Genomic DNA, 26,760 nt, shown 5'->3' on the forward strand with positions numbered 1-26,760 from the left:
GTTTTCCAACAATGAAATGTATTTTATCTTCTTTGACAGTTTTATGAAGGTATAATTGACAATAAGCTGCATATATTTAAAGTGTACAGCTTTAAAAAATTTGCATACACTAATGAAATCATTACGACTCCTGGTATTCCAATGTATGGATGCAGAAGTTTACTGTTGGTGAACATTTGGGTAATTTTCAGTCTTTAATATTTGAAATTAAGCTGCTATGAATATTTAAGGGCACAATTCTTTACCTGGGCACATACTTGCTTTTATCTTTGCTTAATGCCTCACAGTTGAATGGTTGGATCATATGGTAAATGTACATATAACTTCTTAGGAAACTGGTTAAACCATTTTTTTTCAAAGTGCATCATTTTAGATCCTCACCAGCAGTATGTGAGCATTCCTAGTTTTTTTCACATCCTTGCTAACATTTATTGTTGAATTTTTAAATTTTGGGTTTTTTAATAGGTTTATAGTGGGTATTGCTGCACTTTTCATTTGTACTTTCCTAATAATAGATAATATTGAGCATCTTTTTATGTATTTGCTATCTATATATTCCTGTTTCCTGATTTTTTCCATTGTTTTCTTACTGTTGAGTTTTGAAAATTCTTTATTCTTACATAAGCACTTTATCAGATACATGGTTTGCAAAAGTTTTTTTTTCCTTGTCAGTAGCTTTTGATGCTGTATAATGACTTGCTAAGAGACCAAATCAATGAAGTCCTGTTTATAGATTGTGCTTTTTGATATTGTAGCTAAGAAATTTTTGCCTAGTCCAGGTCATAATGATTATCTCTTTTTTTAAAGAAACTTTATATTTTTAGCTTTATATTTAGTCTGTAATCCATTTTGAGTTAATTTTTGAATATGGTCCAAGTATAGATTGAAATTCATTTTTGGCATTATGGATAATAAACTGTTTTATCACCATTTGTTGCAACAGTTATCCTTTTTCTATTGAATTGTCATTTCATCTTTGTGAAAAATGAGTTGTAGAGCTGGGGATTCAGTTCAGTGGTACCACACTTGCCTGGCAAACATAAGGTCCTTAGTTTGATTCCCTGTTCAAAAAAAAATGTTGTTCTGTAATATAAATTTAATACAATAAAATGGATACAGTTTCTTGTTTAATTTGTAGAAATGGCTTTGTGGATAAATCTTAAACAGCTAGTATTCTAAAATTTTCATTTTTTTATCAGAGTGCTTCTTGGAGGTATATCTTTTAAGAAATACGTAAAAAACAAACATATTCTTTTCAGCTTCCTTCACAGGTTTTTAAAGTTTAAACAAAGGGTAGTATTTCTTAAATTGCATTTAAGTTACATGCATTCTAGGTATTTGTCAAATAAAGCTTGATAGTTATAATCTTATTAAATACTTGTATTGTTATCTGTTTCAGGTAGTTGATGTCACTTGGAGATATTCTTGTAAACATGAAGAGGTGATCTCTAGAAGAACTGTAATAACAGAAGAATTACTTCGAGAGACTATTAATGGGCTTAATAAGCAGGTATATGATGGCCATTTATAAATTTTGAGAAAACATTTGTAATTCTTTATATAATTAAGAATAGCCAATTTTAAACCCATTGAAATTTTTAAAGTTAGCATTATTCTGTAAGCAAGAATATTTTAATATGTTGAATGTCTTTTTGTTCATTGAAGTTTTTGAGGACTCAAATACTTTCTAAAGTTTAATGAAACAGAATATCAGTATCAGTAGTATGTGATATAAAAATATATTGTCGTATTTATCAAAGTAACTATACCTTTAATGTAATGACACATATTTATGTCTGAATGTATACAGGACTCAGTTAAATACTAACTTCCTAAAGTTTGATTAAACAATATCAATATCAGTAGTATGTGATATAAAAATATGTTATATTTATCAAAGTAACTATTCCTTTAATGTAGTGACACACATTTATGTCTGCATGTGCATGGGCATACTTAGACTCCTGATATCAGGCACAGGAAGTTATTAATAATGACTGCTTCTGAGGAGAGGAGGAATTGGGAGGGTCTAAGATGGAAGGTTCATTTTATACTTCTTGGGTAGTGAAATTTTTAATTGTATACATGTAGATTTTTCTCAAGATTTAAAAGTAAACTAATTTGCATCTGGCTGGCAACCAGAATAGAGCAGATCACCTTAATCTAGTGATGATATTCATGGTGAAGTCTCAATTTATTTTTAATTTGTTCTTATTTTTCATTTGTAGCCCTTAAGTGATCCCAACCTGAAAACCTGGATTATTTGCTAGACCCCCTTGTCTTAGAAAATTTAAATTGCTAATTTATTTTCTCTCCTGCACTTTCATTCTGCTAAGAATTTTGCTTTGTTTTCCAGCACTTTGGTCACCAATTTCTGCCTAGTTTTGCAGGCATTTCTTCTCATGCTATTTAATTGGAAAAGGCCTGGAAGTGGAGAGAGGTGCAGTGTGTTCCCTTCACCTCAGTTCATTTCCTCTTGTATCTTGACTTTTCAAGTCCTGGCTATCTTGCAAGCTTTCTGTTGCATCCAAGCAGGTGTTTGAGTATGTGTGTACGCGTTTCTCTACTTTTTCTTAGCAAGGCATTTGACAAAACACAACTGTCTAAGTTACTTTTCCTCGTTGCTGAGACAAAATACCCAACACCCAAAGTTAAAGGAGGAAGGGTTTATTTGGCTTACAGTTTGTAGAGGTTTCAGTTCATAGTTGGCTGGCTCCATGACAGGGTAGAATGGCACAGGGGCATTGCAGAGAAAAAACAGTTCAAGACATGCAGAAGACAGCAAAAGCAAGCAAACGACAATAGCATCTTCTCTCTGCCCCTTTTATAGTCTATCTAGGCTACCCGGTTTAGGACAGGTGCCAAACTCATTCAGTGGACTAATTTAATAATCACATACCCTTAATCCCAGCATCACATATTCAAGATTCAGTTATTGCTGAAAAATCTCCACCCAGAGCTGCACAAGACTTTAGGGGAACATCTAAACATGAGCCATAACATCCCGCCCCCCACCCCAAAGACTCATGCACATCCCTTTATGAAAGAGATCCCAAAGTCCTAATAGTTTCAACATTGCTAAAAAGTTCAAGTCCAAAGTCTCCTCTGAACTTTAAGGTAAACTCTTAGCTGGGAGCTCCTATACAAATGAAAAGATTAAACATTTCCAGCATACAATGATACACGATAGACATTTTTGTTCCAAAAGGTAAAAGAGGAGGATAGGAAGGAGTGGGAACAAAGCAAGACCAAAGTCCAGCAAGGCAAACATTAAATCCCATAGTTTCATGTCCAGCATTCAAGGCAATCTGTGGAAAGATGTGAACACCAAAGGGTTTGGGTGGCTCCACCTGTATGGCACTGCTGTTTGCTGCTCTTATTAGCTTCTCTCTTAAACTGACTATGTTCACTCCTTGCAGCTTTCCTCTTGACGATACGCATTCCTGGTTCTCTGCAGCTTTGGCTCACACTTACAGCTTCACACACTGCCCTCTTAGGGGCACACAGTCTGCCCTCCCAGGCTTTCTTCTGAAATTTAGGTGGAGGCCTTTCTGACCCCACAACTCTTGCATTCTGCATTTACCTAAAACCAGCATCATGTGATTGATGCCAGGGTCTTCTGCCAGCTGTAACAGTAGCCAGGCTTCCTTCTCTCTTGGCTGTATTGTCTGTAGGGGTGGAATGTCTGGATGGCTGAACATTCTGAACCCAATCCTGAGGAACAGATTCTGTAGGCTGCTGCCATTCTGGAACACGGTACTCTGGGACTCTCTTCTCAAAGCAAAGTCTTTCACCTTTGCAACTCTGACGCTGCAAAGGCTGCAGTCTTTCTGGTTCTTGTGATGTTCTCAGGCCATATTTTCTGTTTTCTTCTGAAATACTTGGCTTTTTCTTTCTAGTTTTTTCAGTGACCAGTTCTTCTGTGTTCCATCTTTGCAGGCCACAACTTTAATGAAACTTCCTTCCTGGCCAAACACGTTTTGAATCATTCTGCTGGGCTCTTGGCTCTTGATTTTCAATATAGATCTGGTTGAAAGCACCCAACAGTAGCCATGTCGTGGCCTCAACATTAGCCTGCCTTCAAATTTCTTCTGTCAGATTCATTAGTCCTCCACCCTCCATCTCAGTATCAGGCAAAGTCTCTGAACATGAGCAAAATGCAGACAGACTTTGTGCCAAACCATAACACATAGTGTCTGAAGTCCAACAGCCAATGCAGTCCTTCTTCCTAGCAGAAACCTCCTGAGCCTGGTCTTTACCAGCAACATTTCTATCACCATTCTGGTCTTCTGAGCTCTGATCAGAATCTCCCATCAAGTATTCCAAGGCTGCTTCTGTGGCAAGCATCTTTGAACTCTCCAAACTCTTCCCACAAGCCAGTTTCAGAGGCTCCTGAACTACATGGTTAGGTACGGTCACAGTACCAACCCTACTTCTCTGGTACCAAATTCTGTCTTCCTTACTTTTTCTCATTGCTGAAATGAAATACATGACACCCAAAGTTAAAAGAGTAAAAGTTTATTTAGCTCACAGTTTGTAGAGATTTCAGTCCATAATTGGCTGGCTCCAAGGCAGGGTGGCATGGCAGACACAATGCTTTGTGGAGGAGAAATAGCTCATGGTGGGCAGAATGTAACAAAGCAACCAAGTAACTAGTGACAAATTACAAGGAACTAGCAGCAAGCCTTTTTCTGTCCCTTACATTGTATCCAGGCTACCTGTTCTTAGGGCAGATAGCACTCACACCCTCAGTCTTAGCACCTTTAATTACAGCATTGCACCATGAATCAATCACACACTCTAGATCCAGCCACTTCTGAAAAAGCCCCACCTACGATTGCATGAAGCCTTGCGGGGGACATCTAAACATAAGCTATAACACTGCCTCAGGCCCCCCAGACTCATGCCCATTCCTTTATGAAAAAGGCATTTAATCCATCTACAAGAGTTGCCAAAGTCCTAACAGTTTCAGCATTACTGAAAAGTCTTAAGTTCAAATTCTCTGAGATTTAAGGCAAACTCTTAGCTGTGAGCCCCTGTACAAATGAAAAGAAAGTTAAACACTTCCAACATACAATGGCACAAGATAAACATTTCCATTCCAAAAAGTATAAATAGGGAGATGGAAAGGAATAGGAACAAAGCAAGTCAAAAACCCAGTAGGGCAAACATTAAGTCCTGTAGTTCAGTGTTCCGCATCCGAGGCAATCTGTGGCAAAATGTAAACTCCAAAGGGCTTGGGTGGCTCCACCGCTATGGCACTTCTAGTGGTAGTAGTTCCCATGGGTTCTCTCTTGGGCTGGTTGTGCTCCCTTCTTGGAGTTTTCCTCAGACAATCTATGTTCTTGGCTTCTCCAACCTTCTGGGAACTCCTTTGCACCTTCAGCTTCACACTTATAGCTTCACACACTGGGTACATAGCCTGGGCTCCCAGGCTTGCTTCTGAAATCTGGTTGGAAGCCTCCTGATGCTGTTACCAAATTCTTCCACACCTAGTGGCAAATTCTATCTTTGTTACTTTTTCTCGTTGCTGAGACAAAATACCCAACACCCAAAGGTAAGGGAAGAAAGGTTTATTTGGTTTTCAGTTTATAGAAGTTTCAGTTCATAGTTGGCTGGCTCCATGACAGGGTAGAATGGCAGAGGGAGATTGCAGAGGAAAAACAGTTCAAGACATGCAGAACTCCCCCTTTTATATTCTATCTAGGCTACCCAGTTTAGGGCAGGTGCCAAACCCATACAGTGGACTAATTTAATAATCACATACCCTTAATCCCAGCATCACATATTCAAGATTCAGTCACCTCTTTAAAAAGCTCCACCTATGACTGCATGAGGCTTTGAGGAGACATCTAGGCACAAGCCATAACAACAACCTAGTCCATCATAGCCAAAACAGAAAGTGCTACCTCCATTCTAAATACAGGCTAATAGAAGGCATCTGGAGAAATATGTGTTAAGTGATTTCTCAACATAAACTTATGTTTTCCACGGTGTCCCTTCTATTTTCCAAATGTGTATGGAAATCAAATTGGTTACTTCTTTAAAGAACTCATAAAATACAAATGTTACGTTTTAATTACACTCTTGCTTGGAGTTGGACTTCTACATTCCCTTAATCTTAATCTTTTTTTAATGTTAATGACAGAGACAACTGTCTTTATCAGAAAGTAGAAGAAAAGAACTTCTGCAGAGGATAATTGTGGAACTTGTTGAATTTATATCTCCCAAAACCCCTAAACCTGGAGAACTTGGTGGAAGAATATCTGGGTCGGTGGCTTGGAGAGTAGCTCGAGGTGAAGTGGGTCTAGAGGTATTTAATTTATTCTAGAATGATAGTCCTTTTTTACTTTCTGCTTCCTATAATATGTTATTTGCATACCGAAAAAAATGCATTGGTCATGGCCTTTTAGTTATTTAGAAATGCAAATAATTGAAGAGAAATGATAATTGATTGACACAGTATAATCATAAGAGAGTTAGCATAGCATTTGAAAGTAGAATTTTCCTGTTTTTATCTGTTTTTAGGACAGGACAACTTTACTAAGAAATAGACAGAAAAATACCAAAATATATTTCTTAACGAGTTTTTAAAAATTTACCAGCTACAGTGGTACCTCAGTTCATAAACCTAATTTGTTTCAGGATTTTGGAAATGATGGCCACGTTTGTGTTTGTGTGGGAAAGATGGCCATGGTTGTGTTTTTTTACATCTTTGTCTACACTTGGTATTACAGTATCTATCTTTTTAATTTCAACAGTTCTGGTAATATATAGTACTGTTCCAATTTCAGTTTGCATTTTGGTGAGTACTAAAACTGCCAATTCATGGCCGGGGATTTAGCTCAGTGGTTCCACCACCTGCCTCTCAAGCCAAGGACCCAAGTTTGATCCCCAGTACCAAAAAAAAAAAAAAGTGCCAATTCAGGTCTTTTAAAATTAGATTTTGATACATTAAAAAACTTAACTTTTTGTTTTGCCCCATATGAAAACTTTTAAAAGCATGATGGAGTAATACAGAATTTGGGTAATTCAGGTAATGAAAGTATATTTCTTGGTATACACTTGCATATATCTGGTATTGGCAAGAAATTGTTGAATTTGAGGGGTTTTTGTTTGTTTTTTGAGACAAGCTTTTGCTTTTTAGTTCAGGCTGGCCTTGAACTGACTTTGTATCCCAGAATGGCCTCAAACTCACACCAATCCTCCTGCCTCAGGAGTACAGTACTAGGATTATAGGCAGGTACCACAAAGCCAATAAGAAATTATTGTTAGTGTGACTTCTGTTATATTATTAAACTTGTTTTAATATTATTGTCATTTGATTGATCTTCAAAAATATACAATGGAAATTTAATTTTTTCATTTTGTTTTTTGCCTTTTTTGAGAGGTTCTCCCTATGTAGTTCAGGCTATCCTTGAACTCATTATGGCACACCCAGGCTGCTTTGAACTCAAGGAAATCTTCCTATTTCAGCCTCCCAAGTGCTGGGATTATAGGCATGTACCACCACACCCACTGGAAATTTAATTTCTTTAATTAAGTCCTAGTTGTGGACCAGGTGAAAGTCAATGTTCTTGGTTCTGTAATGAACATTTAAAAAATACAGCAGACTCTCTTTTGCCCTTGAGAGCTTAAAATTGAATCACTGGAGAGTAATATACATAGCTAGGAAAATATTAAATAATAATGCTTTAAAGGAAAATAATGCATAATACATCAGTCTCAAACAGACCTAAACAAATTTAAAATTTGTACAACTTTTTGTAAATTTGCCATTGATGCAGTTCATTCCTTTCCTGAGGGAAAATGCCCAAAAGGAGTGAATTATCTCCAGTAAATTTTATGTTTGCATTTTAATTTATCCTATCATCTGTAGCAGGCAATTAGAAGGATTGGTTCAGCCATAGAATTACAAGAGCTAAACTCAACAGATAATTCAAATCGCTGCTGATGCAATGCAAGTTGCAAGTATAAATCTAAGTGAAGCCAGTTAAAAAGAGCTAATTTAATTCACAGCTGTGTTCAATTTAAAACATAGATATTATTTAGGTCATTTTTTTTTTAATGGATGGTTATTCTTTCTTTTGCATAACATGTAAGTTGATTAAACTTTAAAAATACAATTTGGATCATATACCCAGATTATTTTCCTTTCTGAAAATGTTTGAAATTTCTCAGTTGCTAGGGATCATCTTAATGCCATGGACTTAAAAAAAATAATTTTCTTCTTTGTAAAACATCTTTGAAAATGGGTGTTTAAAAAGTAAATACAAATAAGTTAATCCTAAAATTTGGAACTAAATCTTATCATTTGGAAAGAGAAAGAAACATTGTTCATATACTTTTCAGAAAGACAGTTTTATCTTAGATTTAAAACATATATGAATATCAGTATTATTCTTACTCCACATTGCTTTGTGAGCATACATGTTGTGTTCAAACACCTATTTTTCTTTTCCTTTTGGTAGTTATCCTTTTTAAAATAGTAGATAATCTTTTTAGACTTTATTTGCAGCTGTGCTGTGTCAGCATTCTGAAATACCTTCAATTAAAAAAAGAGGAGCTGGGGATGTGGCTCAGTGGTAGAGTATATGCCTAGCATATTTGAAGCCCTGTATTCAATTCCCAATACTGAGAAAGAAAAAAAAAGAGAAGAAAAGAATTAGAAGGCGTTTGTTATTTGCTCATTGTAACATGTATTATAATAATTCATAATTATAAAATCAATTTCTACAAGTAATAAACTTTTATTTACCTTTCTTGCATCAATATTCACAGGTTTTCCTAAGAATTATCTTCTCTTTCATACATTTATTGTCACTGTTTTAAAATGCTGGCATATATATACATATGGATATATATATACTTAACAAAAAAGCATTGCCTGCTAGCTTGATCAGTTAGTAATTACTATAGCATGATGTTGACACAGGTTAGTGGTGCTCAACAGTGAATGATTTTGCCTTTAAGGTGCCCTTTGACAATGTCTGGAGACATTTTAGTTGTCATGACTTGGAAGAAGGGGGATACCACTGGCACCTAGTAGGCCTAGAATGTTTAACACTCTGCACTGCACAGGACACCCTCCACTACCAAGGATTGTCTGACCCCCAGTGCTACTATGGCTATACATAAGGAAGAGAAGCCATTGAGTCAGTGGCACATAAGGGCACAGGATAAATGTATCTTCTCTTTCAAATGTTAGATTCACTCAATGATATTAGGAAATAGAGATTTTCTATACTAAAAAAGCAAATTTCTTTTGGAATAGAATAAAAAATCGTGTGGAATTTTAAGATAAGAATGAGCTTTTATAGTAATTTCATATTCAGATGACAGTTTTAAGCTATACCTGTCAAACACTCTCCTAGCTTAGAGTACCAGGAAAGGACAATCTGGTGAAATGACTATAGTTTGAGGCCGAAAGGATGAGAAAGAATCAAGTATATGGAGATTAGAAAAAACACTATGCTAGCTAGCCAGAACAGCATGTGTCAAGGACCTGCGGCAGGAACCAACTACCTTTTTTAAGAACCAAAGGAAAGCTGACATGGCAGGATCATAGAAATAAAAGGGAAGAGTAACATGACTCCTAGATAAACAAGGGGGCAGGGAACATACTGGGCCGTAACCCTTGGTAATGATTTTGGAATTTAAGTACTGTGTGAAGTCAGTGAAGTGAGTTAAACAGGAAAGAGATATATCCCCATTTATGCTTCTTAAAAGCTCACTTTCATCACTATATGGAACATGGATAAAAGGAGGTACAAGTTAAATGCAAGGAAGTCAACTTTAGAAACTATTGTAGTCATCCAAATAGTAGGTAATGGTGGTGATGGTGGTAGAAATGAAAAACAGTAAATAAATTCAGATGGATCACAATCAAAAAATTAAGCCAGAGCTCCTACTTCTCATCTTTACTAATATTTGATGTTATATCAGTATCCTACTCATGCTGTTTAATCTAGTAGCTATTTTCTGGATTGTCTATTGGTATAATTTTTTTTCTTTTTAAGTTAAAGGAGTCTCTTACTAGTATACATAGTAGTTACTCTTCATCTTCCAGAAAGTTGAAAAACTAAGTCTGCTTTCTTTTTAAGAGAAAGGAAACCCTGTTCATTCCCTCTGAAAATGAGAAGATTTCTAAACAACTGTACCTTTGTTACAATATTGTGAAAGATCATTATGTCCGAGTTTCAAGTAACAATCAAACCATTTCTGGATGGGAGAATGGAGTGTGGAAAATGGAATCCATATTCAGAAAAGTTGAGACAGATTGGAACATGGTAATTTAATGCATAATACTCTTTAGAACCTTTGTCATTATTTAAACAAATATAAATTGGCTTCATTTTTCATTTGTGCATAATGTGAAAACTGATGCCAAGATTGATTTTAGTAATTCTTTAACTTTGAAAAAGAAATCCTATTCCCAGCATGTAGTCAAAAGCACATTAGAAATTCTTGGTTTGTATCAAGGAAATACCCATTTTCATCAGAAAGGCTGCATTTAATACTTTCATGGGAAAAAAATACTCAATTCACTGATCCGTGTAACTTTTTTCATGACTATGCAAAGTATTTGCAATTTATTTTCTTGACAGATACATATTGATAGTCTCCAAATATAGGCTATTAACATTTAGTCAAAAGTATAAGGAAACTAAGCAACATTAAAGCTTTCGTTCTATAAGAATGTGGATGATTGAACAGCAGTGTTGGTTATTTTTTCTCTTTCCTAAAATATTAAGTAGGTAAATGGATTCAGGGACTACAAAGTTTACTGATATCAGTTTGCATGTTATTGTTACATGTTAGCAGTAACAAGAGGTTTGCTTTTAAACTTCTCTACTTGTTAGAAACATACCGTAAACAAACTGAGAACTATCATGTAACTTCAGTAGCATATATTATTCATAGATTTTCATAGATTTTAATTAATTTATAGAACGCTTTTAAAGTTCATTTGTCAAGATATTTCAGTGGGAAAGGAAGTCATTCACTTGTAAGAATTTGGATAGATTTTAAAAGTAACAGACTAACAGCTGCCAGTGTTTATGAGCATCTACTGTATGCTATCACTGTAGTAGAAATTAATTAGAATACCAAACAAATGCAGAAATAAGGTCTCTATTTTGCTTTTCTTTCTACCAAATCATAAGTTTTTATTTCAAAGTTTATCTGGTATTTAACAATATAAATGTCCATTTTAGTCATAATACCAAATAAAATTAACATCTTTTTTTATCAAACCAAGAATGCAGGATTATTAAAATTATAAATTTGTGCATTTTCTTCTGTAGCTAAAGAAATGCATAAAAAATAAAAATTTTAAATGTCTAGGTGTTCTGTTAGTGATCATGTAGTTGATGAAGAAAGATGAACATCTTCTGGAAGACTGTCCTTAGCCTAAAAATTCTAAACAGAAAGCAGCATAAAAGTACTACTTACTTGAGAACAAGTCTATACATGCTGAACGAAAGAAAAATCAAGCATTTCTTTCTAATTACCAGTGTTAATAGGGAAAGTAATGGTGGGGATAATATTGAGATATTGCAGAAGATGTGATACACTGGAAAAAAGGGCTCTTCTGTGGTATATTTCTTCTTTGTCTCACACATTAATTTGTTCATCGACAAACATTGAATGCATGTTGTGCCAGGCATTGTTCTTAGCTACATGGATCAAAAGTTAAAGATATAGTGCCTTCCCTCACAGTGTAACAGGGAAACTGAAGCATAAACAGCCATCTTAACCACCATGCAGAGTGCTATAATAAGGATATCAGCACATTGCTATGGAAACACAGAGGTGGGAGTAATTATTCTGGCTGTGGGTGTTGGGCAGAGCTCCATGGAGCAGGTGACATTTGAGCTGGACACTGAAGGATGAGTTAGATGTGCATCAGGCAGGGAAGTAACAGGAAACAGACATGAAGTGCATGGCCTGTTTTGAGATCTCTAAATAGAATATTGTGGCCATAGAAGGATGTATTGTATGAGAAGGAATTAAAGGATGTAAATGAGATGTGAAAGCCGTTAAATGGGAAACAGATCCTTATTCAAGAAAAGCTTATGCCTTGATGTACTTTTATGCCGGGTAGGGATTTTTCCCCCCAGTATTGGGGGATTGAACCCAGGGCCTTCACACTGAACTACACCCCCTTTTTATTTTCTATTTTTTTATTTTGAGACAGGGTTTCCCTAGGTTACAAGGCTGGGCTGGAACTTGAAAGCTTCCTGCCTCAACCTCCCAGGGTGCTCGGATTACAGTTGAATGAGTCCATTTCAAACTGTAATATTTAGTATCAAATGAATAAAATACTAAATCCTCTTGTAGAAAGTGATAACCTAGAAGTAATTAAACTTCTAATTGTCATTAAACTTTTTATATTCCATCTAAGTTGGTATTTCCAGTTCTTTACCAGCAAGCTGCCACTTAGGAATTCTCTAACCCTGTTGAAAGTAGACCTGCCAGGCCCTTCCTCAGTCATCTCCTACCTCATATTGTGACACATCACATGTCGCCTGCTCTCAGATTTTTAGAACCAGTTCTTAACTTCTCAGAGGGATCTTTTCCCAGGGTCACATGGACTTATTAATTTTGCTACTTAGCAAATACATCATTCAATGATAATCCACATTGAAAATACTTTAAAAAGCTAAATCAAGGCAGTATACATTTTGGGAACTAAGTGATAACACCTTAATAAAATTGATGTTAAATTCCTAACTAGTCTCCATGCATCTGCCCTGATCCCTTCAAAAATGTGCTCCATTCTTTGGCTATAGAAATGCCTTCAAAACCTCAGTAGTTGTTGAGTGCTCTTAGTGTAAGAAACATCTCTAGGCCTCTTTGGAAGCAGACCCTTGCTTTCTTCTCTGGCCTTGTCTTACTCTGTGCTGCCACTTGCCCTCTACATTTCATTTGCACTGCCCTTCTACCTTCACCACAGAACCTCCCATACTTTCCTTTTTGTTTGGCTTATTCTTATTCTCAAAAATTGGCTTTGGGGCCAGGGATTTAGCTCAGTGGTGCCGCCACCTGCCTCACAAGCACAAGGTACTGAGTTCCATCCTGGTACAAAAAAAAAAAAAGGCTTAAACTTCAGTCCCTTGAGTCCCAGACAACTGTATGTATTTTACCCTTTATAGATTTGTTGCACCACGTGACTCTCCTTCATGACATTGATTCAAGATATGTGTAAGAATATATCGTCTCTCCTTCTCACAAGCAGAGGCCTACCTTGTTATTTCCTACTCCACCTTTGTACTGATATATCTAGTATAGTACCTAATACTGCATGTTTACTAAAGATGGTTGAATGTAAGGAGTGATTGAATGTATGTGGCATAAATCCCACACCACCTTTGGGACTGTGTAAAACACTAGACATTGTACTTTGTTCACACTATCCCTTGGATGCTCTCAGATACTTTTGAGAAGTTTTATCACTCTTTGTCAGTAGTTACTTTAGCACTTTTGGTGCATGGCATGTCAAGAATTCATTTGTACAATATCAAACATTGTGCCTTGCATTTAGAAGAGAATGAATTAAGAGGCAAGCCTCACGATATACATCAGCTAGTGTAAGACAGACACAGGTGAGCCAGTTGTTTAGATTAATGGAGTAAACACCAGAAGAATATAAATCTGCATGATGCTGAGAGAGGAAAGACAAAAGGAAGAGGCTCTTAACTTCTTAAGTCAGAGAATGTTTTTCAGAATAAATAGTATCTAAATGGGCTTTTGTAGGGGAGGAAGAGGGACAGTTTCTCAGTATAAGGACAGGATGTGGAATGGGAGGTGTTTAGGGCCTGAGAAATAGCATGTGGAAAAGCACTTAGTTGAAAAACACCTGATCTGTTTGGCGAAGAGTAAGGAGTAGGGAATATGAGGGAGAATAATGGGAAATGAGACCAAAGAGGAAAAAGGCAGCCAAATTTCAGGGATTTTCATTGCCTTACAATTGGGTAATAGGAAACTATGGAAATATTCAGGCAAGAGAAGAACATGATCACACTTGTGTTCCAAGAGAGGTAATTACAGAAGCTAAAAATGGAATAAATTGGAACAAGATAGAGTCAGCACCCAGGAGGCTGATGCAGGAAGATTGTGAATATAAAGCCAGCCTGGGCTACATAGTAAAACCTTGTCCAAAGAGAGACAGAAGAAGGACTTATAGTGGGAACGGAGAGTAGATTCATGTTTAATTTAGTGATAAAGTGGAATAGCCAAAAATAAGATTCATGAGTAATACCAGTGTACCAGCAGTGAATTAAAATCCCTTGAAGTGCAACTGGTCTGCTGGGTATCTGTAGGAATGACTGACTGCAGGGTGCCTGTTGTATGGTGAGCTTAATTAGAGTGAATCTTAGTAGCCTAAGCAGAATAATTTTAAGAGTGTACTAAAGAACAGGTTCAAACAGTGCACTAAAACCAAACCTCCAGGAAATCATAGTAACCTGGCATGTAGTAATCAACCATCTTTGAAAAAAAACCTTTCATATTCTACATAAAATACAGAAAGAAGCTGACATGCAAATTGTTCTCAGTCCTGAAAATGGTTATAGCCACAACTGAAAGGGCAAGTTTGTTTGTGTACATTGGGAGTAATACACCTTAGACTTTGTTTTGCAGCACACTGGTCCTGTTTTCATGGGCAGATTGTGCTCACCTGTATATGCCTACAGATGCTAAAAAGGATGAGGGTAGGTTGCTGGTGATTGGAAAGGGGATAGTAGGCAGAATTCAGTCTACAGGAAAAACTCCATAATTACTGATTTTACTGGCATGGCTGCTTTACCTCCTAAGTAAATCCACAGATTACAAAAACAAACATATAAAACTACACAATAATTGAACCTGTGAATTAAAAAACCCAATAAAGGGCCGGGGATTTAGCTCAGTAGTTCTGGCGCCTGCCTCGCAAGCGCAAGGTCCCGAGTTCGATCCCCGGTACCAAAAAGAAAAAAACCCAATAGAAAAAAACTTGTCTACCAGATAGGAAGTTAGAAACAATCAATAGTTTTTAAATATGCCTTTTTTTTCACACGACAAATGAATATTTGAGAGCTTAGAAAGCATTCTTCTTAATTATGTGATCTAATGTTTATTGTACATATGAACAAAATTAGAAGTTTTTATATAAACACTGCTGCTTTGGTACATTTTAAATTATCAAATTAAGTATACAGAGGAGATAAAAATGTGATAAATGTTTCTAAATTACTATAATAAAAGATAAATTGTTATTAATCCCTCTCAAAATACTCCCCTTGCTTTTAACACACTTATCCAATTGTTTTTGACACTTTCTGAAGCAATTCTGCAAGTTCTCTTCCATGAATGTCTTTATGGGGTATGATCAGAAATACGTAGCATGCTACTGCCAAGTGCCATCCAGTGGAAAGGCAAGCTCATAAAAACATTATGATGTATTTCATCTACCTTAATCACTGGATCTGACACCCTGCAACTTCTGTCTCTTCCCCAAAGTTAAAATGATTATGAGCTGGGTGTGGTAGCAAGCACCTATAGTCTCAGCACTCAGGATGCTGAGGCAGGAGGATCACTGTAAGTTCAAGGCCAGCCTGGGCTACATAGTGAGTTCAAAGCTAGCCTGAACTACACAGCGAGACCCTATCTCAAAAAATAAAATAATCGTGAAAGGTAAACATTTTGAATGGATTCAGGACATAGGGCAGCCATTACAGTACAACTAAAGACACTCACAAAAGAGGACCTCCAGGACTTTCAGAAAGTGGCAAGAATTATGGGATAAGTGTGCTTGAAGTGAGAAAGGAGTGTTTGGGGTGTATTAATGACCATGTGTTGTTTTTTTTAAGATAAAGTTTCTGCTCTTATTAAAAATTTACATATGACTCAGTATTGTAATAAACGGATAACTATTTTCACAAAAAAATGACAGTTCTGTCGTAGAGAAGAAAATATTAATCAGGATTTTCTCATAGTGGCAAGACATACTTTTATCAATACAGAATAAATATTAATAACATTCTTGAGTCCATCAAAATATAGAAATCAAGATGTAATAATCATCCAGAGAAAAAGATGACGCATTCTCAGATGATAAAACTGTCTTTGTAAACTGCTGCAGGTCAGTTAGTCCTGTCCTTACAGCTCACCGTCTGATGACAGGACCTGTCTCAGGCTACCTTAAAGGGTCATCCTCTAAGGAAAGCAGAAAGGAAGTCTGTTGATCTTTACAGTGAACCCCACGGGTAAATAGAACACAGTTTAATATGTAAATTAAATATGATCTAACTATGATTTAGGAAACAGTGTTACATATGGCAGGACTGGAAAGAAATCATTCATAACATTTTTCTTATCCCTTTATTGTCCCCCTCCCATTGTCTTTATGCTATTACTACCAACAACAACAATAAAAACAACAACAAAAATGTTTGAAATTTTCCTCCCACTTGATGGAAAATGTAGAAAGTGATTTTTTTAAGTTTCTTGCAAGCTTCCAATACCAGTCAGTCAGAAAGTATCTGTGCAAATCTATTTCACATGATTTCAAAAAATGATTAACTCATTTAAAAGTCCTTAAAGCTACTTTGGAGTTCTGTATATTATCTGGAAAGGAGGGAGGAAAAGGGGTAGTGGTGGTACAGAAGTACAACTTAGCTGAATAAATGTTAGAAGTTTTAAATCAAAGAGTCTGCTTCTGGTCTGGGGACTCAAGACCATAGAATGTTGGGAGAGACCAGAATCTCTCCCAACAACAAGTTTTTTAATGTAATAAATGTTTTTAAACATTTACCATATTTTCAGTCACACTGTGTGTGTGTGTGTGTGTGTGTGTGTGTGTGTGTGTGTTGTTCTTGTCATTTCTTACCACCATCTCTAAAAACAATTTTTTGAGTTGGTTAAAATACAAAAGCAGAATATATGTACTATGTAAAAGTGATGATATGAATTTGCATTGTAAATTGGTCTGTTTTATCTTCATATATTATGCCTTTACCATAGGAAACCTTTTGTTTGCTCACAGTATATTTGAATATTTAATCATTTCAAAATTCAGTAATAAACACCATTGTATCCTTTAAGAGTATCTGTTTCTGTCTTAAGATTACTTTCCCTGGGCCGGGGATTTAGCTCAGTGGTTCCGGCATCTGCCTCGCAAGCGCAAGGTCCTGAGTTCAATCCCCAGTACCAAAAAAAGAAAAAGAAAAAAAAGATTACTTTCCCCAGGTCTTCAGTTCCTTCCGGTTATCTTTCTCCCAGGAACCTTTTGTTTGACACATCGTTCCCAGATAACCTCCTTTACTAGCCACTCTTTTGAAGAAGTAATTAAGCTATGGATAATCATATACAGGTGCCCAGGAGTTTAGGATAGGTGAGACCATTGACTCCCAGGGAACATTGGTGCAATTCTGAGTCCCAGGTTCTTATAAACAGCTGTAAGAGGAATGTATAGGAAGCTCATATGAGCATCAGAGGATGCTTTAGCAAGGTTTCCCTGAACTTGAGTAGAGCAGTTGAGAGGTCCACACACCCAGATTTATTAACGACAAACAATAGTTAACTAATTACATCTAGCATGAGAAATTCAAGATCATTTCATTTGGAGAGTGATTGGTTGTTATATAGCCCTAACTTTCTGATTCAAAAATCTTTCAAATTAATGGGCATATTTAACCTGAACAGCTATAGGTTGCCAAATAGACAGATGTGTTCTGTTTTTCTTTTTTGGTACCGGGATTGAACTCAGGTCCTCGAGCTTGCCAGGCAGGCACTGTGTCATTGAGCTAAATCCCTGGCCCCAAGACAGATCTGTTCTATATGATACTTACAGCTCTTTGCCCAAAAACTGAAGAGTAAGAGGTATTTGTTAAAGAATTGAGTCTAACTTGTTTGCGTATTTTTAATAATAAATACTTAATAAATTAAATTCTCCTATGAATCTAAAAACTGTACCTCCAGAGGGCTTATGATTTGGTTAAGGTAGATCAGACCAAAAAAATGAAATATAATAGTTCAGTTAGAAAATTTTGGCCGTTCAAGGTGGGTTGAAATTATGAGGAACAGTAAAAGCTAAATAGAAGATAAATTAGGGAGTAGTTACATTTAAAATGACTACTCATCATAAATCTCATTTTAAATGAACTTTTTAATTTAAAAGACTATGATTTACCAAAATTTGATTAGTTTGCTATCCTTTAGAGCTGCACCTGTGGGACACCTACTTTGTAGTAACTTTCTTCCAGACCAAAAGGAAAAAAAGCTAATAAAGGAGGAAAAAAATGTTACCAGTAAGAATATTTTTGATAGGGAAATTAGTTTTTGATAACTTATACAGTACCCTATTAAAATAAAACTTTTCACTATTTTCTGCAGTGTTTGATTTTTCTGACAATTCCTTTTCCCCTTCCCTATTTTCTAGGTGTATTTAGCTCGAAAGGAAGGGTCATCTTTTGCTTATATTTCTTGGAAGTTTGAGTGTGGGTCAGTTGGCCTAAAAATAGAGAGCATTTCCATTAAAACAAGTAGTCAAACCTTTCAGACAGGAACAATAAAGTGGAAATTGCGATCTGATACAGCACAAGTAGACCTGACAGGCGGTAAGCATTTGACTGGAGAACTAATCATGAAATGTTTATTTACCACTCTGGAGACTGCTTGTACTTATTTGAGATGTAGCTCTTAACATTTTCATACCACAAATTATTCATAGTATTGGAGCAGAAATAATTTTTGTATTTTTTGTATTCTGTATTTGTAATACTCGATAGTTACATTTTTTTGAGGGGAATTTCTACACGTGTATCTTAATCATTTTCAATTCTTTTACTTCCTTCTTCCTTACCTCTGCTTCCCCCAAACTCTTCCCCCCACCAAAATGTCTGCCATTTTGTTTCCTACCACAAAAAAAATTTTTTTAGTAAAAAACCATAAATGGTTATATCAGAACTAAAATGTTATAATAATGTTATAAATGTTATGTTATAAATGTTCTAAATAAATGTATCAAAGACTGATACAAATGCAAGAAGAAAAATTATTTCAAATGATGCATGTCCTCTATAAAGAGTAATATATATTTGTATTTTAAAGGTTGATTTTAACCTATAAGTCAGCTTATAGAAAATGCATTCTATAGCTATACCTTTTTACTCATTAAATTACAAAAAGCATAGTGTTAATTTTTTTTCTCCTCCAACAGATAAAAATCTTCGTTCCTACCACGACTTTTCTGGTTCCACTGAAGTTATTTTGGAAGCGGAGTTAAGCAAAGGAGATGGTGATGTTGCTTGGCAGCATACCCAGCTATTTAGACAAAGCTTAAATGACCTTGAAGAAAAGTGTTTGGAGATAATTATAAAATTTAGTGACCTCTGAAAGCTGGGAATAATCAAGGACTTTCTATAGCCTAAAGTAGTCCTTTGGCTTAGTGCATGCTTAGTCCGCAGTTTACTACCCTGTGCTAGCATATTTTGCTAGCTCTCCATCATGTAACCGTCATTAAATTATATCTTTATACTTTGGACTGTTATGACATCGTGAATTAAAAGCTTTCTTCCATATGTAATTCAGTACACAGGCTTGTTGCCTCCAGGAGATTTTGATCTAAATACTGTAAAGTGTAGTGTCAAAAATAAAATGATGGTATTCATGCTTAAATGCTATTCATGATTGTGATAACATCTTGGGCTAATAGTAATTTAACATTCTTATCAGCCATTAATTTCTTTACAAGTAATAAAGCTAGATTTTCCTAAGATTCTTACTTTTTAATAATTGTGAAAGCACAGTATCTTATGTCATATGCATGAAAATTTTTATGATTGTAAATATGTAGTCATTTAAGAAATAAAATTTAATTATTTTTCCTTATATCTTTTAGTGTTTAATTTGACTAAATACAGATTTTTACTATGAATGCCAAATATTGAAAACCAATTGAGTAGACGTAAGATATGAAAACATTCGGGCCAAGGATTTAGCTCAGTGGCACCGCGCCTGCCTCACAAGCGCAGGGGTCCTGAGTTCAATCCCCAGTACCAAAAAAAAAAAAAGAAAACATTTAACATTGACAGCATAAATTTAAAGATACATTATAAATTACATATATATGGACGCTTGAAAATGCTTTATGAGTTTTTTTTAATCTAGACTTTGAAACTGTGTAACTGTATAATTATAGACTGTATCAAGAATTTTTGTGGATATTTCCTATTACCTCTCCAGTTATGCTTAATGAACATTTATTAACCATGGTGTGAAAAGCTTTGTGATCATGCTGTGGAGGAGCCAATAGTGATAAAGGCACAGCCCCAGGTATCCACTTTCCTTTGCAATATTTTGCAAAATGAGTTCTCAACTCTTCATACAAGAAAAAGACATGCTCAGAGGTACTTACCCAGTGAAACTCAGTAGAACATGATATATTATAAAATATGTAATATCCTAAAACAGAGGCTTTAATTGCAGCCAAATCCTGTTGAGACTTGTTTTCTTGTGAAAAAGTTATATTTCAAAAGAAGCTGTTTATACATTTGAAGATGTTAATATGTCTTGAATATTAGACAGTTCTGGAACTTCCAGACTCTGAGTTAATCAGAGCAGCCTGGAATGGCTAAATACTTAAAAGGGAGAAAGCTGACACTGTTTTGTGGTGTCTGGTATTGGCACAGTGAGTATTCGATGATCATGTAAATAAACCTCTTAACCTTCATAAGATAACCTAGTGATCCACACAGTTTTATGAAGATGGCAATAGAATTGTTGGAACTCAACTGAATAAACTTTATGTTGGAAAAAAAATACATTCTAATTTTCATGTGGCTTTAAGCAGAAAGATGATTGGAATTCATTTTCATAGACTTGAACTGACAAGGGGAAAAGGTAGTCATACACTTTTTACTTTCTTTGTGGTATTGAGGATTAAACTGAAGGCCTTGCACATGTGAGGCAAGCGCTATATCACTGAGCTACATACTCAGCAGCCCTGACTCTTTTCGTAGTGATATTTTATGAGTTTCAACCCTGCAAGTATCTAATACTAGATAGTAATATATATTAGTAGATACTGTATAGATAATACATATTATATAGAAAAGTTCGGAAATACAGTAATAGCAATATGGGACAGAACAATTCTTAACAGGATGTAAAGTTAGTTAAATGTCAGTTAACTAGTGCGGCAGAATCAAGCTGAAATTACAGGTCCTCAATGAACCAGCACTATGATTAGGGTACATTTTTATAGTAATCATTTAGCACCTGCTGACTTAAAAACACCTGGTCTGTTGTGGCTAATAAATGGGTGCTAGAGCATGGAGGGGATGACTATAGTGAGTTCTTGAGTCCTGTTTCACATTGGTCAGCTTTCCAAAGCCTTTGCTTATCAAGAAGGATTTATACCCTGGTTTTAGATCAGATTCTATGATGATGAAGTCCACAGTCTATTTTCTGATCTAGTGTTTAAGTCTTTTGCTAGAAGTACATTCTCAGGATGAACAAGACACACACCTGATGCTTTGATCAATTTACAAGGAAAAGAAGTGCCTCTGATTAAGGGAGGGGGTGAAGCACTTTCCCATAAATTTTTGAGATGGGAAGGGTTGTTAGAGATAATTTAACCTAGGCTTCTCATTTTTCATTGAGGAAATCTCAAGCCCAAAGAAGTGAAATGGCCTGTTTGAAGAATTCAGTGAAGTGATGTAGACCAGTTTCCTTCTATCAGATTGCAAGGTTATAGAATCATAAACTTGTTTATGGGTTGCTGTTTTAGTAGGTGTTTTGGGTATATAGATACCTTAGTAGAAAAGTTCAAGTTGAGAAGGCATTACAATTGCTATTATAACCAGTGATTTTCCAAACTAAGCTTTTCTAAGATTTCTTTTGCTGTACAACACAATAATTTGAGTTTTTATAATGCAAACAGATAAAACTCTTAATAGTCTGATAACTCTGACCAAAGCATACCTTCCTTAAGTATCTTAAGGAAAGCTAAGAGTAAACCAGTACAAGTCATGATTTGTTTATTCTGCTTAGCATATGTTCACTTAATAGCTTCTATATTGACCAAAACAGTGCTTTATTTCTAATAGGTTTAGAATAGACCTAAACTAATACTGGCCACCTTTTGAGTTTCTAATTAATGTCAATGACTTTCAGTGTCTCATTTAATTGTAGTGAAATTGAATAAGTGGGCAGTGTTTCTTATTCCCATTTTATACATGATGAAAATGAGGGTAAGTGGGAGCCAGTATTTCAGTGCCTGTACAACTAACATCCCTTTCCTATTTGTACACTACCACAAGTGATAACAGACTTAGAAGTTGAAACCTTGCTCTCTCTTGTTTTCTAGAAACTTGACTGAGATCAACAGAATCATAACATCAGCTAGAAACCCACAAGCCAGCCAGAAAAGGCCTCTGAAAAGCATAAATAGGTGCCATAAAGTTTAGCCACTACAACATGTATTCTTTTCTATAGGAGGACGTCTTGGGTTGTCACTCAAAGCTTGCTTACCAGTATTTTAATGTTTAAATTATTAAAGCCATTTTTGCATCAAACAACAAACTTAAAAAGTAAAATGCTGTCTCTAGTCTTAAAACTCAACAATATTTTCTGAAATAATTGCCAAAACTTCTGTATATGTCCTAGAAGTTAACTGTAGGTTTCATATTTGTACATGTACACACACATTTAAAAAATCAGGTTTCATGTATTTAATTTTATTTATTTATATAAATTGTGTATACTCTTTCTGCTTATATTCTAACACCATGTCTTAGAAATATTTCTGTTTCCAGTCTGTTACTTTTAACTGCTCCACAGTATTTTATAATTTATCCATTCCTTTATTTACAAATATTTGGCCAGGCATGATGGCACATGCCTGTAATCCCAGCACTTGAGAGGCTAAGGCAGAAAGATTGCTGCAAGTTTGAGTCCTACCTGGGCTACATAGTGAATTCAAGGCCAGCCTGAACTACATAGCAAGACTGTCTCAAAAAATATATATGTATATATAAACAAATATATATATTATGAATAATATAAAAATAAATAATATATTTTTACAAATATTGGATTATTTCCCTTTTGTTACTGTAAGCACTGTTGCAGTGAATGTCTATGTATTTTTCACATAGAATATATGCAGAAATACGCATTTAAAATTATGGTTGCTACTGTCAAATCATCCTCTAAATGAGGCCCACCAATTTACACACACAGAAATAGTATTTGAAGGCTCTCATTTCCACCCATTTTTGCCAAAACTAAATATTGCAATTGTGGAATCAAGCCAATGATCCTCACCGCCCAGCTTTCATGTTTTTGTGCTTTCTACTCTAAATTATGGCTGACTAGTATGTCCAGTAAAGTATGGTAAGAGGGAACATGTGTTACTAAGGCTATGTCATAAAAACCCTTGGCTGTATTGGACTGCTTACCTTTGAAGAAGCCAGTCTCCATACCACTGAGACCATGGAGGAATAGAGACCTCCCTCTAAGCACCAGTACCAACTTGCTAGCCATGGAATATATCTTTCAAAGACTGTGGCTTCATAAGAATGAAACACACCAAATCAGAACTGCCCTGCCAAACCACTACTGAATTCCTATGCATGCACAGAACCATAGGAGAGAAGAAATGATTTTAAGGCGTATTTTGGAGTGATTTGTTTATACAGCATTGGATCAATAGCAATGCTATTATTGCCATTCTTTTGTTTTGTTTTGTTTTTGTAGACAGAGTCTCACTGTGTAGTTCAGGCTGGCCTTGAACTCAGTATGTAGCCCAGGATGGCTTTGAACTCAGTGATCTTTCTGCCTCAGATTCTCAAATTGTAGGCCTGTGCCACCATCCTAGCTATTATTGCCATTCTGAAGAGTAAAAATACCTAGTTTTAATTTACATTTCTTTATTGTGAGATTGGATTTTCATATGTTCATTAACAATTTTTATTTCTCATTTGTATTTATAAGTAAATTTTATAATAAAATTGCATTAATATATATTAATATATTTAACATTTAAAATGTTATACATATACTTTTGCCTATTCTGTTGTGTTCCTTTTGATAATTGTTTGATACCCAACCTGTGGTTGCTTTTCTTCTATCAGCCTGTTCTTTGATCATTATAATACCTTCTTTTGGGAATTAGTAATTAAAACTTCTAGAGGTTTCTTTTGTTACAGAATTATCTCTGTTTTCTCCTGGATTCTCTCACATTACTCATCTTGGTTCTCTTTCATATTAGTGATTTTCTTTAAATGTCTGTTTAACTGTATTTATGGTTACAGACCAAGCTGATAGACAGGTAGCTGTCTGGGTTTTCTATTCAGTGTATAATTATCAGGTCCTTTTCTGGGAGGGGTGACTACAGAATAGACATGTATGTTTGAGGTCATTCTCAGAGACAACAACACAACAGAAGCCATTTTCTCTAAAGATCTATTTTAAAAGATAATTTTTGACTTCTTTCATAAGCACCGAAGCCAGGCTTAGTAGGAAAAAAGATTGATAGGAAGGAAAAGCAGTATTTGTGAGAATAAAAAATAGTATGCTAAATTCCTGATGTCTCTGAAATGTAATACTGAATGAAATTCCATGTGTGGTGGCAGCATGCTTATAATTGGGAGAATATTTAGGCTTAGAGAAAAGTAAATGTTTGAAAACAGAGGCAGTCTTCTCATGCTGAATTCCTAGTTGGAAAGAGACTGTCATCTGAAATGTTATGTCATCCCTTGCAAATGGGAAAGACTTAAAAAAGCAAAGAGGGTCTTTGATCTTTACTTAATAAATATGCAACCATCAAAGCTCTTATAGTTCTCGTAAACTTAAATTTGAAACAGATTAAATGCTGAAGGGGGATGATGGCAGGAGAGCTTTGTAAAATGAATCATGTAGTTGAATTTCAAACAATTCTTGGTTGAGGAAATGAAGACTAATTTCTCTTGGATTCAGATCATCTCACAGGATGAGGAATATTAGCACTGAATGGTCATGCAATCAAGCCATGCCTCTTTGCCACTAAGGAAACGTATGGCATTTAAAAAATAAAACACCATTTCCTGAAAGTGCCAGGTGGCAAAGGGGTTGCCCAAATGATACAGTGCAAACCTAAGTACCATTTTCTTCATATTCAGATGGAGGGGTGTACTGAAGCTGTCACAGGTTCCTGTTCTGCCTGAACCCCTAGCTGAGGACCAGGGTGCTTAACTGCCTACTCTTCCTGCTGCTTCTCTGTAGAATACTTGCATGGCAGTAGTCCCTGGGTGCACACAGGAGCTGCACGAATTACTAACAAGCATATTAAATAACCATGATTCCTAAAATATTTTTGCTGGAGAATGGAAACATTTTACATGTGATTTCTCAGATTCTACTCTCCACATAAATCATGATAGTTTTTAGAAATTATTTTGCTTTGTAGGTGCAAGTTATGTTTTTCAGTTTGAATGTAGTATGTTTAAGCCTCATTTTCTGATAAAAGTATAGTTTTAATTTCACTGACTGCAGAAGGAATGACATACAGATTAAATTATACTTCTCCTTATTAAATAATCCATTCTGTAAACTGTGACTTTTACAATGGGAATACATAAAGAGAATCAGGAAGAAAGAAATAAGATGTGCATTTAATATTTCTGTTATTTTCCTTTTGTTATGGAGCCTTCCACAGAGCATAGGATCTTTCAGGCCATTCCCCAGAGCAAACACAGCATCACATCATATGAAGGACTAATTTCAAGTGCAGACCTTTGGGCTTCCAATAGGAGACTTAAAGTCAAAATCCTTGGTCTGAAGTTAGGGACTTTGGTCTGTTAGCAAGTCCTTGATTCTTAAATGAACAAACAATTGAGATCTACTGTTCTAACCCAGTGCTCTTACTTTTATGATGAAACCAAAGGTCAAAGACTTTAAGATACTGGCCAAGGTCATATAACACACTATTAATTCCTTGGCCTTATATTTGGAAAACGACAATGGCTAACGTCATTCTCAGACTGGGTTGGGGCAGGCAGTAATGGAGGCTGAACCCAGTGCCTTTGCACTGAGCTATATCCCTGTACTTTTTTTTTTCTTTGTATTTATTAACAGAATGAACAATACAATTTTAATGGGACAGTAAGGCACAACTGTGGATTAAAACAGTTTGCTATACAGCCAAACGGGGACAGCCATAATCTTAGGAACTTTAAATATGCAAACCAAGGAGTTTCTGACTCCTAACAGGTCACTATCACACAGTTCTTCCCTTTTACATAATTCCTGTATTACTTCACGTTGAAGTAATACATGAGTGATACATGAAGCCAGAGTGATACATCACAAAGAATTTCTCATGCATTTATACTTACGCCATCCAGCCTGGCCACTCCTGTTCCCCACCTTTGTTCATCCCTTTGCACTGGTATTTTTTAGCAGTTCCTCTCCTAAAGAACTGTTCACACATCTTGGACAGCAAGGGAACAAGTAAGCAAGCAGCCAGTCACAGAGTCAGCCAAGGGCTGATGTATGGATGAAGGGACTCAAAAAACAGAAGACGGCAACGGCCCAATTCAATGGGGTCTAAGCTGGCTTTGGCAGAGAAATTGCCCTGGCTCACTTAATGACCTCAGAGCCACTAGTGCCAGACCCCTTGTCCCCAAGGGATTAGCAGTGGTCCAGACAGGAGCTAGGAGGGTCATGTTACCAGGCAGCAAGACAATACATTCAATGCTTTGGGCTGTAGTAGGAGCTGACCATGGCTTCCACATT

The 26,760-nt window shown here is 35.8% G+C and overlaps 1 protein-coding gene across 7 annotated transcripts in view; it reads left to right on the forward strand.

The window, feature by feature from the left end:
- Nucleotides 1-19,872, forward strand: part of Ngly1 (N-glycanase 1) — a 76,985-nt gene extending 57,113 nt beyond the window's left edge. For 3 of the 7 annotated variants that reach the window (XM_004857793.4, XM_021238750.2, XM_021238748.2), the window contains 5 exons: nt 1,400-1,510; nt 6,149-6,313; nt 10,104-10,289; nt 18,422-18,599; nt 19,202-19,872. In XM_004857793.4, coding sequence (XP_004857850.1) covers nt 1,400-1,510; nt 6,149-6,313; nt 10,104-10,289; nt 18,422-18,599; nt 19,202-19,377 — 816 coding nt within the window. In that variant the 3' untranslated portion in view covers nt 19,378-19,872. The remainder of the gene's footprint in view (nt 1-1,399; nt 1,511-6,148; nt 6,314-10,103; nt 10,290-18,421; nt 18,600-19,201) is intronic. The other 4 variants (XM_004857796.4, XM_004857795.4, XM_021238749.2 and 1 more) reach the window with 4 other exon arrangements.
- Nucleotides 19,873-26,760: the final 6,888 nt, after the last annotated feature.

This window comes from Heterocephalus glaber, unplaced genomic scaffold (genome assembly GCF_053883595.1).
Source record: "Heterocephalus glaber isolate CG9 unplaced genomic scaffold, H.glaber_assembly_v1.0 deba00001472, whole genome shotgun sequence".
Taxonomy (NCBI): domain Eukaryota; kingdom Metazoa; phylum Chordata; class Mammalia; order Rodentia; family Bathyergidae; genus Heterocephalus; species Heterocephalus glaber.